General features: G+C 45.9%; 1 protein-coding gene across 1 annotated transcript in view; it reads left to right on the top strand.

Moving 5' to 3' along the window:
* Positions 1 to 12135, top strand: part of LOC130373065 (mannosyl-oligosaccharide 1,2-alpha-mannosidase IB-like) — a 54956-nt gene extending 42821 nt beyond the window's left edge. The window contains 7 exon segments of the mRNA XM_056579297.1: positions 415 to 508; positions 4079 to 4194; positions 8098 to 8317; positions 8972 to 9144; positions 10989 to 11022; positions 11025 to 11103; positions 11999 to 12135. Of these exon segments, the coding sequence (XP_056435272.1) occupies positions 415 to 508; positions 4079 to 4194; positions 8098 to 8317; positions 8972 to 9144; positions 10989 to 11022; positions 11025 to 11103; positions 11999 to 12134 (852 nt within the window). The 3' untranslated portion in view covers position 12135.
* Positions 12136 to 13321: the final 1186 nt, after the last annotated feature.

The raw sequence follows: 13321 nt of genomic DNA, 5'->3' as shown, positions 1-13321 counted from the left end.
GTATTTGATAATTTCAGGCACAGATAATTTCACTTACTATCAGCCCTGCTCCTTGCATCCACCGCAAGGGCCTGACAAGGGCCTGCGCCTCCAAACAACTTTATCCTTGCGTCGAGGCAACGCAGAAGCAAGGGCTGTGATTGGTCCGCTCACTAAAACCCAACGCAGAACCAAAACAGGTTCACGCGTCTGCGTGGTCCTTGCGTTGTGTCGAGATGGAACCATAATCAGCCCTTAACACATGTTGAAGGTCTGAGTGTTGTTTCCGTCTACTACCAGAATGTAGGAAGGCCTAACACATGATGAAAGTCTTGAGTGTTGTTCCCGTCTACTACCAGAATGTTGGAAGACCTGAACACATGGTGAAGGTCTGAGGTTGAACAGAGCTCTGAACACACTCCTGCTTCCTCATAGGTGATGCACATCAGGAAGCTGCTGGCCAAGATGGACCGTCCTAATGGACTGTACCCCAACTACCTGAACCCACGCACCGGGCGCTGGGGACAGCGTGAGTACCCCCTGGGTCTCTCTCTCTTTTTCTCTTCTCTTTTTTTTATCGGTCTATTATATATCTATGTCTCTTCTATCACTCTGTATTTATACTGTTAATATCTATGTATGTCTCTTATATACCTCTTTATGTCTATTGTATCTCTCTGTATGTCTCCTATCCATCTGTATGTCTCTGCTATACCTCTCTGCCTATTGTGACTCTCTGCATGTCTCTTATCTATCTGTATATCTCTTTTATAGCCACTCTGTCTATTGTATCACTCTACATGTCTCTTATCTATCTGTATGTCTATTCTATACCTCTGTCTATTCTTTCTATATGCATGTCTCTTATCTATCGGTATTGTTGTTTATTGTTGTTTAAAAGGATCCCCATTAGCTGTCACCGAAGTGGGACGAGCTAGTCTTCATGGGGTCCACACATAAAGACACAAAACATAACAAGACACAAATCATAATTCAGCTAACAATGATAATAAAGGGAGTAAATCATTATCAACATCCTCAACAACAAATTATTCAGATATAGTTATTACATTCATGGGTATTACAATCATTGCATTCATACAGTAGGTATGACAATTCCCTACTCGCAAATTTAAATAGTGCATTCTCAAACGATATTTGAAAGAGAATTTGTTATTAAATTGACGTATATTCAGTGGGCAATTATTCCAATGATTGATGGCCCGTTAAATAACTTCTCTTTAAAGCATTTGATTTTGGATTTGGTAATATCATCTGGCCATCATCGGCTGACCTAGTAAAATGAGACTGAACCTGACTACATCTAACAATTTGGTTACATAAGAAAACGGGTTGAGACGAGAAGACAGTGTTCCTGAAAAATGTTGTATTGAAAACCAGCCTGTTCTCTACCGTTAACCATGAGAGTTGATGGTGCATACTGATAGTGTTTGTTCGTATGGACAATGTAATACTAACCTGGCAGCCCTGGCCTGAGCAGTTTGTAATTTCTTTAGTTGACCTTTAGATGCAGAGGAACAGATGCAGAGGATGGATGTCTCTTCTATACCTCTCTATGTCTATTGTAACTCTCTGTATGTCTCTTATCTATCTGTATGTCCCTTCTATACCTCTCTTATGTCTATTGTAACTCTCTGCATGTCTCTTATCTATCTGTATGTCTCTTCTATACCTCTCTATGTCTATTGTGTCTCTCTGCATTTCTATTCTGTCTGCCTGCTCGTCTGTCTGTCCGTTAGTTAAAAAAGTGTTGAAAGATGAGCTGGTTTTGTTTGGCCGACAAGCTGGTTGGCTGGTTGGCCAGCTGGCTGGGCAGACAAGTGAGCAGACAAGTGAGCAGGTAGAGGCCTTTAGATACCTGGGCACAGATATCGACACCCACCTGTCCTTCTCCCAGCACACAGACTCTGTGTAGAAAAAGGCACAGCAACGCCTGTTCCTGCTGAGGAAACTCAGGAGCTTTGATGTCACAAAGGACATCTTAACAGCTGTCTATAGATCACTCATATATTCTGTACTCACGTTCAACATCACATCCTGGTTCACCCTCACCTCTGTCAAAAACAAATCAAAGCTTTCCCGGATCATCAATCAAGGAAGCAAAAAAACTGGCAAAACTCAAAATCAATTACCAGTACTCCACAGCCAGGCAGTTAAAAGAAAAGCCAACCTTATTACACAGGATCCCAGCCACCCCCTGCACAAGTCCTTCCAACTTCTGCCACCAGGCTGCCTATATAGAGTACCCCTATCTAAGAAAAACATACACAAAAACTCATTAATACCCATTGCAATAAACAGCTTAAATAAACAATGAACAATGGACAAATTAACCCTGACGCACGGTCACTTTACACTTCAAACATAGCCACAGCTTTTGTCTTTGGTCTTGGTTATTTTTACAGTTTTTAATATTTATACTTGTTTTAAGATCGATACACAATATGTGTGCTCTCAGAAATCAATGTTGTACGAGTGCCTATCAGTACATTGTCCTGTTTGTATGTCGAGCCAAGTCAAAGATGATTTTCTGTTACGACAGACAATTACGTTTTCTGAATCTGAATCTTGCCGGCTGGCTGGCTGGCTGGCTGGCTGGCTGGCTGGCTGGCTGGCTGGCTGGCTGGCTGGCTGGCTGGCTGGCTGGCTGGCCGGCTGGCTGGTTGGCCGGCTGGCTGGCTGGTTGGCCGGCTGGCTGGCTGGCTGGTTGGCCGGCTGGTTGGCCGGCTAGCTGGCCGGCTGGCTGGCTGGTTGGCCGGCTGGCTGGCTGGTTGGCCGGCTGGTTGGCCGGCTAGCTGGTCGGCCGGCTAGCTGGCTGGTTGGCTGGCTAGCTAGTTGTCTTAGCATGCAGACAGTGGGTGGACTGCAGGGTGAAGGAGAGCGAGAGCATGGCAGAGTGATGGATGCATGCAGACTACATTAACAGATGGATCGTTAGGTGTGGAGTCATCCCGACAGCTGGTGATGGATCTTGTATCTCTGCCTGTTTGTTCTTCACTTTGTCATGTACCATTCTCTTTGTGCGTGTGCCTGGGTGCATGTGTGTGTCTGTGTCTGTGTGTGTGTGTGTGTGTGTGTGTGCGTGTGCGTGCGTGCGTCCAGATATTTTGGTATGTTTTAATGAAGACCACAGTAATTATGGGATGTTCTCTGCACTACCTTGTCCTCTAGGCCCCTGTGTTAATCAGTAAGAGATAACTGCTGCCTAATTAACACTTACAGATGCTGAGAGAGGGACATAGGTGGAAGAGGGTGAAGGAAAAAGGAGCAGAGAGAATACATGAGAAAGAGAGATGGTGTGTGTGTGTGTGTGAGTGATTTGTCTGCGTCACTCTGACTCAGTGGAAAGTAACATTAGCATAATGAAGATTAACCAACCCTGGTCTGGTTCACTGTGACCTGCCTTTACATGGTCTCAGTACCTCCATCTCGCTCTTTGTATCTCTAGATGGCTTTTTTTTTTTCTTCTTTATGCCTCATACATGGCCCTGTTAGATTGTTAAACATTCAAAAGAGACTATCTGCATTTAAACAGTTATTTGAGCCTCCCAGCTAGGATGGCTCATGTTAGTATTGGATCATTGGGCACACTGGAATTGGATTTAATGGTTCATAATTCAATGAATATAATATATTTATATTGAATAAATTACATTTTCCTCAAGGCATAACCTCTTGATCAATAAACCCTATTAATGGAATCTCACTTTAGCAACGTGATCCATAGAAACATACAAACACCTCATTAGCAGCAGTATAAACAGTGGTAATATATTTTTAATTCTAATCAACAAATAGCTATGTAGACCATGATGAGGGTAATTGCTTGTTAAAGCACATTCTCTGAATTGAATACTAAGTCAACTTTTTTTCTTGAAACATTTAGACATATTTTGCAGAATCATTTTTCATCAGCTTATAATAAATGAGCTTGCTGCGACTGAGGGGTCCACTCTAATACATGTTAGATGGATCATTTTGATCTTCAATGTGCACGCCTGGCCTCTTCTGTGCTTGTTAATTTTACTGTGACATCTTTATTTGACTTCCCTGTCTCTCTCTCCATCTCTCTCTCCAGATCACACATCGGTGGGGGGTCTTGGAGACAGTTTCTATGAGTACCTGTTGAAGGCCTGGCTCATGTCCGACAAGACAGACACTGAGGCCCGCAAGACCTACGACGACGCAATCGAGGTACATGTCCAACATAACGCCGACTTTACCCTATAGCAAGGCATCAATACTGCCAGGGGTTGTGTTAGTCCCTATGTTGATCAATGGGTAAAACCAGGCCCTAACCCATTGTTTGACCCACAATCTAACACATATTGTAGACTAGGCTCTGGTGGGATTAGGTTGTACTGGGGTATGTAGAAATACAGACGAATGATTCAATGCCGTCAAAAATACAAGCTCTCCCGCCCGGAATGTCCCAACATTAAAACTGAAAGGGACATTTATTTTTAGCATACTGCTGCTGGGGCGGTGGATTAAAATAATCACACATAAATCTGAAAGATATTGATACTCAAACAGATATTCATGAATCCCAGCGAGGTGATGCAGGGAACTAAAGACGTGGTCCTGTAGGAGTCCTGTGTCTAGCAGACGGTGTATACCTGCCCTGGAGAATCCTCTCAATAGAGCCATCGTTTGGTCATTAGTTCTACACAATGGGCGCATTACAAAGTACCCTGCCTCAAACAATAGCCTAACTAAAATGCCATTTACTCAGACGCATATCACATTTCAAAATATCCCCAATGGATTAATGTTGCTGTGTAGAATTGTATCCTGCATGGCCAGTGGCGCTCTGGTGTAGGTGTAACACTGTATACAGTGGTAAGAATAAGTTTATGCACCAATGCTAAAGTTGACTAAAAATAGGAATAATAAATCACCTTTTGGAAATCGATCTTTATGCCTTGATTAAACAAATGAAGAAAAATCCAACCTTTTAGGCCACCAATTTTCTTTGTGAATGAATAATGTATTGTAAATAAATAAATGTTCTTCAATCAAATACAGGGTGCATAAGTATAGGAACCCCTATGTTAAATTCCCATAGAGGCAGGCAGATTTTTATTTTTAAAGGCCATTTATTTCATGGATCCAGGATAATATGCATCCTGATAAAGTCACCCAGGCCTTTGGAATTAAAATAGCCCCACATCATCACATAGCCTTCACCATACCTAGAGATTGGCATGGTTCTTTTCAGTTAGCCTAATGATTTCTCAATGCAAATCCAACCTAATAGGCTAACTGAAATAAAACCATGCCAATCTCTAGGTATGGTGAAGGCTATGTGATGATGTGGGGCTATTTTTTTTTTTATGTACGCACATAATTTTTTTTAAATAAAGCACTGTTCTTTTTAAAAAAGGGATGTGTACATATATGTAAAGATATGTGTACACATATCTGTGTGTACACATATGTATGTGTACACCAGGGATGGAAATTAACACCCGCCACACGCCACGTCAGGTCAGGGCCCCGTTTCCCGATATCGATGGATCTTCGCTCGTAAGATGGTTCGAAAGATGGATCTTTCGAACCATCGATAATTTCTTTGGAGCGTTTCCCGAAACTCCTCTTAACGTGAACGCGCATTCGCTGCACTCAAGACGATACTAGGATTGTACCTGTCCACTGACATGGTGCTGAAACGGGCTATGACGCAGGGGGAGACGCAGGAATGTCGGAGGAAAATGGGGTTAAAAAGGGTTAAAATATCTCCCCATCAAGGCCAACCGCAGAGTAGCCTACGAAAATAATAGATTGCAATAATATGAATGCTAAAGATATTAAAACACAATTGATTAAGCCTAGGCCGACATATATATCAGTCCTAATCCTGAGCGCACGATCGGGAGGTGGAAGTTGCGCTTTAGATGCCTTCACAAGTCCAGCGGAGGACTCCAGTTTTCGCCGGCCAAGTCATGCGCTGTGATGTGTGACAGCTATGTTGCACAAAATTGCAGCTAAGGCTGGGGTAGCTGGGGTAGACATTGAGGACGATGACGACGAGGAAGATCGGTGTGAGGACGGCCTCCCTCATAACTACGCGGTTGGTTTTCATGCACGTCAAAGAGTGATTGAGACTTTTTTTAACCCCCTCCACCCTCCCACATGTCACTAAACATTCCCGTCAACTTGACCAATCCCCAACATATCCAGCCTTTTGCCTGCTCCTTTGCATATTTGTTAATATTTTTATAATTAATATTTTTATTTTTATTTTATTTGTATTTTTTTTACATTATTTTAGACTCCGTTTTATGAGTAGCCTATGTCAGTCTGCACAAATCCCCCCCACTTTCTCTCACACATTTTAAGTGCCCTGCCTGCTCAAACATTTCCGACTGTCTCTCTCAAACTAAGAACATAATGGCCCACATTAGGCTCAGACGCACGTGATACACCATTACCAATGTGTTATAATAAAACGCATCCAATACTAGGAATGTCCGCTGGTTACGCCACTGAGGCTATAGTAGGCTAACGAGGCTCTTAGCGTCCTACGAGTACAATGGAGCACTCGTTAGCTACTCGTGACTCGTGAGCGTTTTTAAGACGTTCGTTACCAAAGATGCTTTCGGGAAACGGTGTGAAAACTGTACGATGCTCGTACGACCCACTCTGCGATCCACTTAGGCTAAAGATGCTTTCGGGAAACGGGGCCCAGATCAAATTTGCATATTTAATACATTCGTCATAAGGCGCTGCACAGTTCCACAACCATTACTGTCAACATCCGGTCCCCTTCTTCTACGCCTCTTTTGCTGAACTGCGACTGTCAACATCCTGGATAATATACCGGTAACGGGGCTCTCAAGTCTCACGCATTCGGCGTGAGACACACACAATTCAACCCATGCACACGCTCACACGCCACACTTTCTTTCTCGCGCAGAGAAATTACCAGGATAGCGCCCCCCAATTTGGGCCGCTATTTAACAGTGTTACAGGTAGGAATCAAATGGGTTTCCCGTACGTAGGGTAACCAGACGTCCTATTTTGCCCGGATATGCCCTCTTTTTGAGACACTTTAAAGAAATGTTTTTGTCCGGGATTTTATTAAAGCCTCATACATGTTCACATTGAATTTGCGTTGCGTTTCTCTGGGTCGTTCACAAACTAGTTAGGCTACGCCCTCCCCTACTCAGTTATGTTCGCTTTGCATTGGAGGAAGTGAGTAGGGGAGTGATTAAGTAGACTCTTCAGATTGGACGGTTTGACTTACTCAGTTACTGTCGTGTTTTGTATTTATTTTTTTACCATTATTGTTTTATAGGAACAAACATTAACAAATTTGTCCTTCAGGGGATTGATAAAGTTGTATCTATTGAACAGAAAGAAACACTTGGTCATACTTTACACACTTTACCACAGCATTGGACTGAATGCCACATAAATATATAATTATGTTTTTGCACGTTTGCAACGTTCAAAAAGTTCAGGGTATAAAGTTCAAGTATATGCCTCTACCTGTATTGCTTAAGCCAATAGCCTTTTGAGGCAATGTTTTTTCTGAATATTAGTGTTAAGGGCCAATAATGCTTACTATCATGCGTTAGTTACCATGTCTGTTGATACATTTGTATGCAGTCACATGTAAATATAAAAAAAAAAATCCCATTGACTTATGATGGTGTAGCCATGCATGTTGTTTTATTGTTAATATGTCAATTTGTTTTTTATTGAAGATATTTTGTATAGATGAATTATCCCCAAACTTGTCATCGTAACACCTTTGAAATAAACATGACTTAACATGGCAGATACCTGTATATTGTTTATCATATGCAGTAAGAGTGTAACGTTTTCAACTCAGTTTCTTGGTAGCACCTACTTACAGTAAAAATCACTTCTGATGGGAAAAAAAACATTTTTTTTCCATCAGAAAAACATTTTGCTTATCTATTGTTACTATTATATTGTTTAAAATGTACGCATATATTTTAAAAATATAGCGTATAAAAAAGTGGCTGGTCGATTTTTAAATCTACCTGTCACAGTGGCCAAAGTGGGCAAAAAAGTTATACATATATATGTACATACATATTGACCCCACATGCCCCACCCCTCCAGGCCATCGAGCGCCACCTGATCCGTAAGTCCAATGGCGGGCTGACCTTCATCGGCGAGTGGAAGAACGGCCACCTGGAGAGGAAGATGGGTCACCTGACCTGCTTCGCCGGGGGCATGTTCGCCCTGGGCGCAGACGGCTCTCCCGACGACAAGGCCGGCCACTACCTGCAGCTGGGGGCCGAGATCGCACACACCTGCCACGAGTCCTACGACCGCACAGGTAACGGGTACACGTACACATGTAAACACATGTATACACACGTTCACACACACACACCACACACACACACACACCACACACATATACACACACACACTACACATACTAACACACATACTAAAACACATACCAACACTCACACACTAACCTAGCCATTAGCTGTGTCCAAGAGGAGAGCACTCTGTCCACTCTGACCCCGGTGTTATCCTATATGGGCCACCAGGTCTGTCCATCTGGCCGTAGTGCCAGTCTTCATTGGCAAAAACCAACATTATTGGCTGAGAATAAAACTGAACGAACAAGAAATCTGAAAAACTGTCAAGGCCATGGAAAATCAATGAATTGAAAGGCAAAAGGCTTTCAATTCAAACACAAACAAACACACAGCCACAGGCACACACAACCCACATATTTACTTTACACAGGCCTATAGACACATTGAACTGAACACACAAGACTCCTTCCACTTTCTCCTGCTTTCCGCATCCTATCCCAAACACTAAATCGCCCTTCTTCTGTCTCCTCAATCTCTCCTTATTCTCCTTCCTCCCCTTGTTCTCTCTCTTCTACTCCTTATTCTCTCTCTCTCTTTCTCTTTCGCTCTCGCTCTCGCTCTCGCTATCGCTCTCTTGCTCTCTTGCTCTCTTTCTCCAGTGCTGAAGCTGGGACCAGAGGCCTTTAAATTCGACAGTGGCCTGGAGGCGGTTGCCGTGCGACAGAACGAGAAGTACTACATCCTGCGTCCGGAGGTCATCGAGACCTACTGGTACATGTGGCGCTTCACCCACGACCCCAAGTACCGCCAGTGGGGCTGGGAGGCTGCGCAGGTGAGGTCACTAAATAATGCGTCCCAGGCTAAGCGCCCTGTTTAGCAAATGTTGACTGAACAACTAGGCCAGACCGGAGAGAGACATAATACAAAACAAACAATGACCTAGACACTATGGACTAAAGCTATGAGCGCGAAAGAGCCAAAACAGAGCAAGTAGAGACCTAGAGAGAGAGTAGAGACCTAGAGAGGAGAGCGGAGAGACCTAGAGAGGAGAGAGTAGAGACCTAGAGAGGAGAGTAGAGACCTAGAGAGGAGAGAGTAGACCTAGAGAGGAGAGCGGAGAGACCTAGAGAGGAGGAGTAGAGACCTAGAGAGGAAAGAGGAGAGACCTAGAGAGGAGAGAGTAGAGACCGAGAGAGGAGAGAGTAGAGACCTAGAGAGGAGAGTAGAGACCTAGAGAGGAAAGAGGAGAGACCTAGAGAGGAGAGTAGAGACCTAGAGAGGAGAGAGTAGGGACCTAGAGAGGAGAGAGTAGAGACCGAGAGAGGAGAGTAGGGACCTAGGGAGGAGAAAGAGGGGGGGCTGTTGTTTAATAAGCAGGAAGCGATGATGAAGCCGTAAACGTAATCACGTTGTGCTTTGTGACTGATCACACAGAGCTGATCTCTTTTCTTCCAAAAGCCTTCTAGAAGTTAATCACATCCTCTCCATGAATTCATAACACGTTAGTAAATACACTAGGACCAGCTGGGCTCTCATCACCTCGGGCTGAGCGTAACCATAACAACAGGGGGAAAGCCTTCTCCCTCCCGCTCCAACCACCACTCCCCTCCCCCCTCTTGGATTCCTCCCATCTGCTCAATGAGGAACCCCTCTTCTGAGACCGCCGTCTGGGCTTCACGGAGCTATTTACAAAGCGTACCTCCCCTCAACTCCCCCCGCCCCCAGTCCACAGCCTCCTGGCTCTGGACCCCCTGGTAGCCATCCATGTCAGGGGGACGTCACCGGGGCTCTGTGGGGCACAGCCAGCCTGTCATAGACTAGAGCCTGGATGATGAAGATGATGATGATTATGCCTTCGTCCTCATGGACCCTTGACTCTCTTCGTTATTTGGCCTTCCCCTGAATATTTAAATGACTATACTACTCCTCTATGTTGGTGAGCTATAAATGAGCTGAACACGTGAGGCATTCTGAAGGTCTTCACTGAAACTAAACCCTGGGAGGTCTGTTCCGGTAGTCCTTCTGACCTGGCCATCATCGACCATGTCTGTTTCATCATATGTATCTCTGTTGTAAAGACGTCTGGTGCTGCTGGGCTCTTTTGAACATTGTAGCCCCCTACTCTATATAAGTGGTGTGTCATGTAGTGATGGTGTTGTTGAGGCTGTTAGTGTAATCTCTGTTCTGCCCAGTGTGTGTGTGTGTGTGTGTCTCCTCAGGACCTCGTCTCATATATAACAAGCAATGACATTAATTAAAGCATGCTGCTGTAAGCCCATTAAAGCCTCCCCTGCCTTTATCTCTCTCTCTCTCTCTCTCTTCTCTTCTCTTCTCTTCTCTTCTCTCTCTCTTTCCTCTCTCTTCCCCTCCCCCCTCTGGCTCCTGGTTGTATTCATGTCCTCCGTCTATCCCTCTCCTGCTCCCTCTCCTGCTTCTGGCTTCCTATTCATCACATGAGATAGAAGGCCATTTGAGTTCAAATAAACAATTAATGAACTAATAAATATGTGTATGAAAAAGTAAATGAGGCAACCCTGTGTGTGTGTTTCCAGGCTATAGATAATGATGCAGGGGGTCTCACTCTAACTCTTGTCTGTCCCTGTTTGTGTCCAGGCTATACATAAGTACTGCCGTGTGTCTCACCCTAACTCTGTCTGTCTGTCCCTGTGTGTCCAGGCTATCGATAAGTACTGCAGGGTGAGTGGGGGTTTCTCGGGGTGAAGGACGTCTACTCCTCCAACCCGACCTACGACGACGTGCAGCAGAGCTTCTTCCTGGCCGAGACCCTGAAGTAAGTGTCTGGTGCTCTACGGTGGATTTGATTGGCTGTGAGTAAGGGAAGTTAGGGTCTGGTGCTCTGGGTGGATTTGATTGGCTGTGGGTAAACAAAGCAAGTGTCTGGTGCTCTTCGGGTGGATTTGATTGGCTGTGTGCGGGGCGGTGAGTTCAATGACTTGTTGATGCAAGGTGGAGGCAGGCGTTAATATTTAACAGCCGAATGCTTCCAGCTTGAATTCAGTATAACAATATTTGTGCTATTATTAATAAATCATAAATTATCTGGACCATTGAACTTAAACTTTGTCTTGCAAAACATAACTATCATGTATTTTCTCGACTGTTTGCATCAACATAGCTAGCATGATATTAATTAATCGTAAATGTCTATATATTATCTCGTTCCACCTGTAACCTGCTGTTTGGATATCATCGGTGGCAGGTAGAGGGCGCTAGAGCTCCGTCAGCTGGCCCACATATAGCCCTTCCCTCTGGTGCCCCTGCTGGGGAAGCCACTCAACAACAGTAGTTAGAACACTTAGGTCAGTTATAGGTCAGTGTTAGGAACTGTGAATGAAGCTTGCTTGCACTCTCTCATGCACTCTCTCTCCTCCTCCTCCCTCCCTCCCTCTCTTCCTTTCCTCCTCTCCCCTCCCTCCCTCTCCTCCTCCTCCCCCCTCCCCTCCTCTCCCTCTCCTCCCCTCCCCCTCCCTCCTACTCTCCCTCTCCCCCTTCCTCCTCCCTCTCCTCCTTCTCGTCCTCCTCTCCCTCTCCTCCCTCCCTCTCCTCCCCTCCTCTCCCCCTTCCTCCTCCCTCCCTCCCTCTCCTCCTCTCCTCCTTCTCCCCCTCCCTCCCTCCCCCTCCCTCCTCTCCCCCTGCCTCCCTCCCTCCTCTCCCCCCGGCTCCAGGTACCTGTACCTGCTCTTCTCCAGTGATGACCTGCTGCCTCTGGACAGCTGGGTGTTCAACACAGAGGCCCACCCTCTGCCCGTGCTCCACCTGGGGAACATCACCCTGCCCGGCAGCCAACCCGCCCAGCGCTAGAGCGCCCCCCACCACCTCCACAGGGGGACGTTAGTGCTCATGAGGAGAGGAGCGCTCGGTGGCATCTCCCAGACTGCAGAGAGGGAGGAGTTAAGAGAGAGGAAACCCAGAGCATCAAGGACTCCCACTCTGGTTCAATGTCTCTCTATCTCTGTCCCTTTCTATCTTTCTCTATCACACACCCCCTTCTTTGTGTTTTTGTCTCTCTCTTCCTCTCTCTTCCTACTGAGGACACCATGAGGACAGTGAGGTGCGATACTCGATATTTTTACCTGTCGGACCGAGCTCCAATCAGGAGGCTCAAACAAGCTTATGTTGTTTGATTGTTTTTGTTTTTCTACTATCATGAAGTTGACCAAACTGTCCTCTGAGCGGACCGTGGCGCGTTTAGTGCTTCTTGTACAGACAGACGGATGGACGGCCCCGGGGACCTTCGGGGGCCGTCCTCCAAACCTTTTCTTTGGTGTTTATCAGCTCTTCTTCACCTGCGGCGGGGGCCGGATCACGGCCTTCCTTTCCCCCCCCTCCCCCCCCCCCCCCCCCCCCCCCTCCGGTCACATGACCTCTGACCTGGGGTTGTATATGGACCTTTTGGGTACCGCCAGCGGGGAGACGCTAGCGCCGCTCGGGTTGGTTGAGAGATGGAACAGTACGAACAGTGATGATGATGACGCCCCTCGGACAACTCCTGATCACCTTCAGCCCCTCCTCCTCTTCACCCTCCAGTCCCCCCAGCTGTGTCCTCGCCTCTCTCTCTGCGTAACTGTTTCCATTCATTTCTGTTTCTTTGCTATTGACTCACATCATTCCCTGCCTCATCATCCTCTGCCTTCATGAGCTTGTGTGCGGTGTGCATGTGTGCATCCGTGCGTGCGTGTGTGCATGTGTATGCTTGCGTGTGTGCGTCCATGCGTGCGTGTGTGTGTGCGTGCCCGTGGCTGGGACAAGTCTTAATGAGAGCACGTGATTTACTTTAAAGCCTTACTTGATGTGTTGATTTGGACGCCTTGAGCTAAAGCTCTGATCCCCCTCACCTTAGCATCGTAGGGTGGTTCCTCCTCATGTTCCAGTGATCACACAGAACCTCCCCTGACGGCCTCTAGCTCTCTGAGCAGCTCCCACTGAGGTTCTAGAGGGTTCTGAATGAGTTCTTTATGATATGTTTGGTCTTTGGTTCTATACTATGG

Source organism: Gadus chalcogrammus, chromosome 20 (genome assembly GCF_026213295.1).
Source record: "Gadus chalcogrammus isolate NIFS_2021 chromosome 20, NIFS_Gcha_1.0, whole genome shotgun sequence".
Classification (NCBI taxonomy): Eukaryota; Metazoa; Chordata; class Actinopteri; order Gadiformes; family Gadidae; genus Gadus; species Gadus chalcogrammus.
This window is presented reverse-complemented; position numbering and strand designations above follow the sequence as displayed.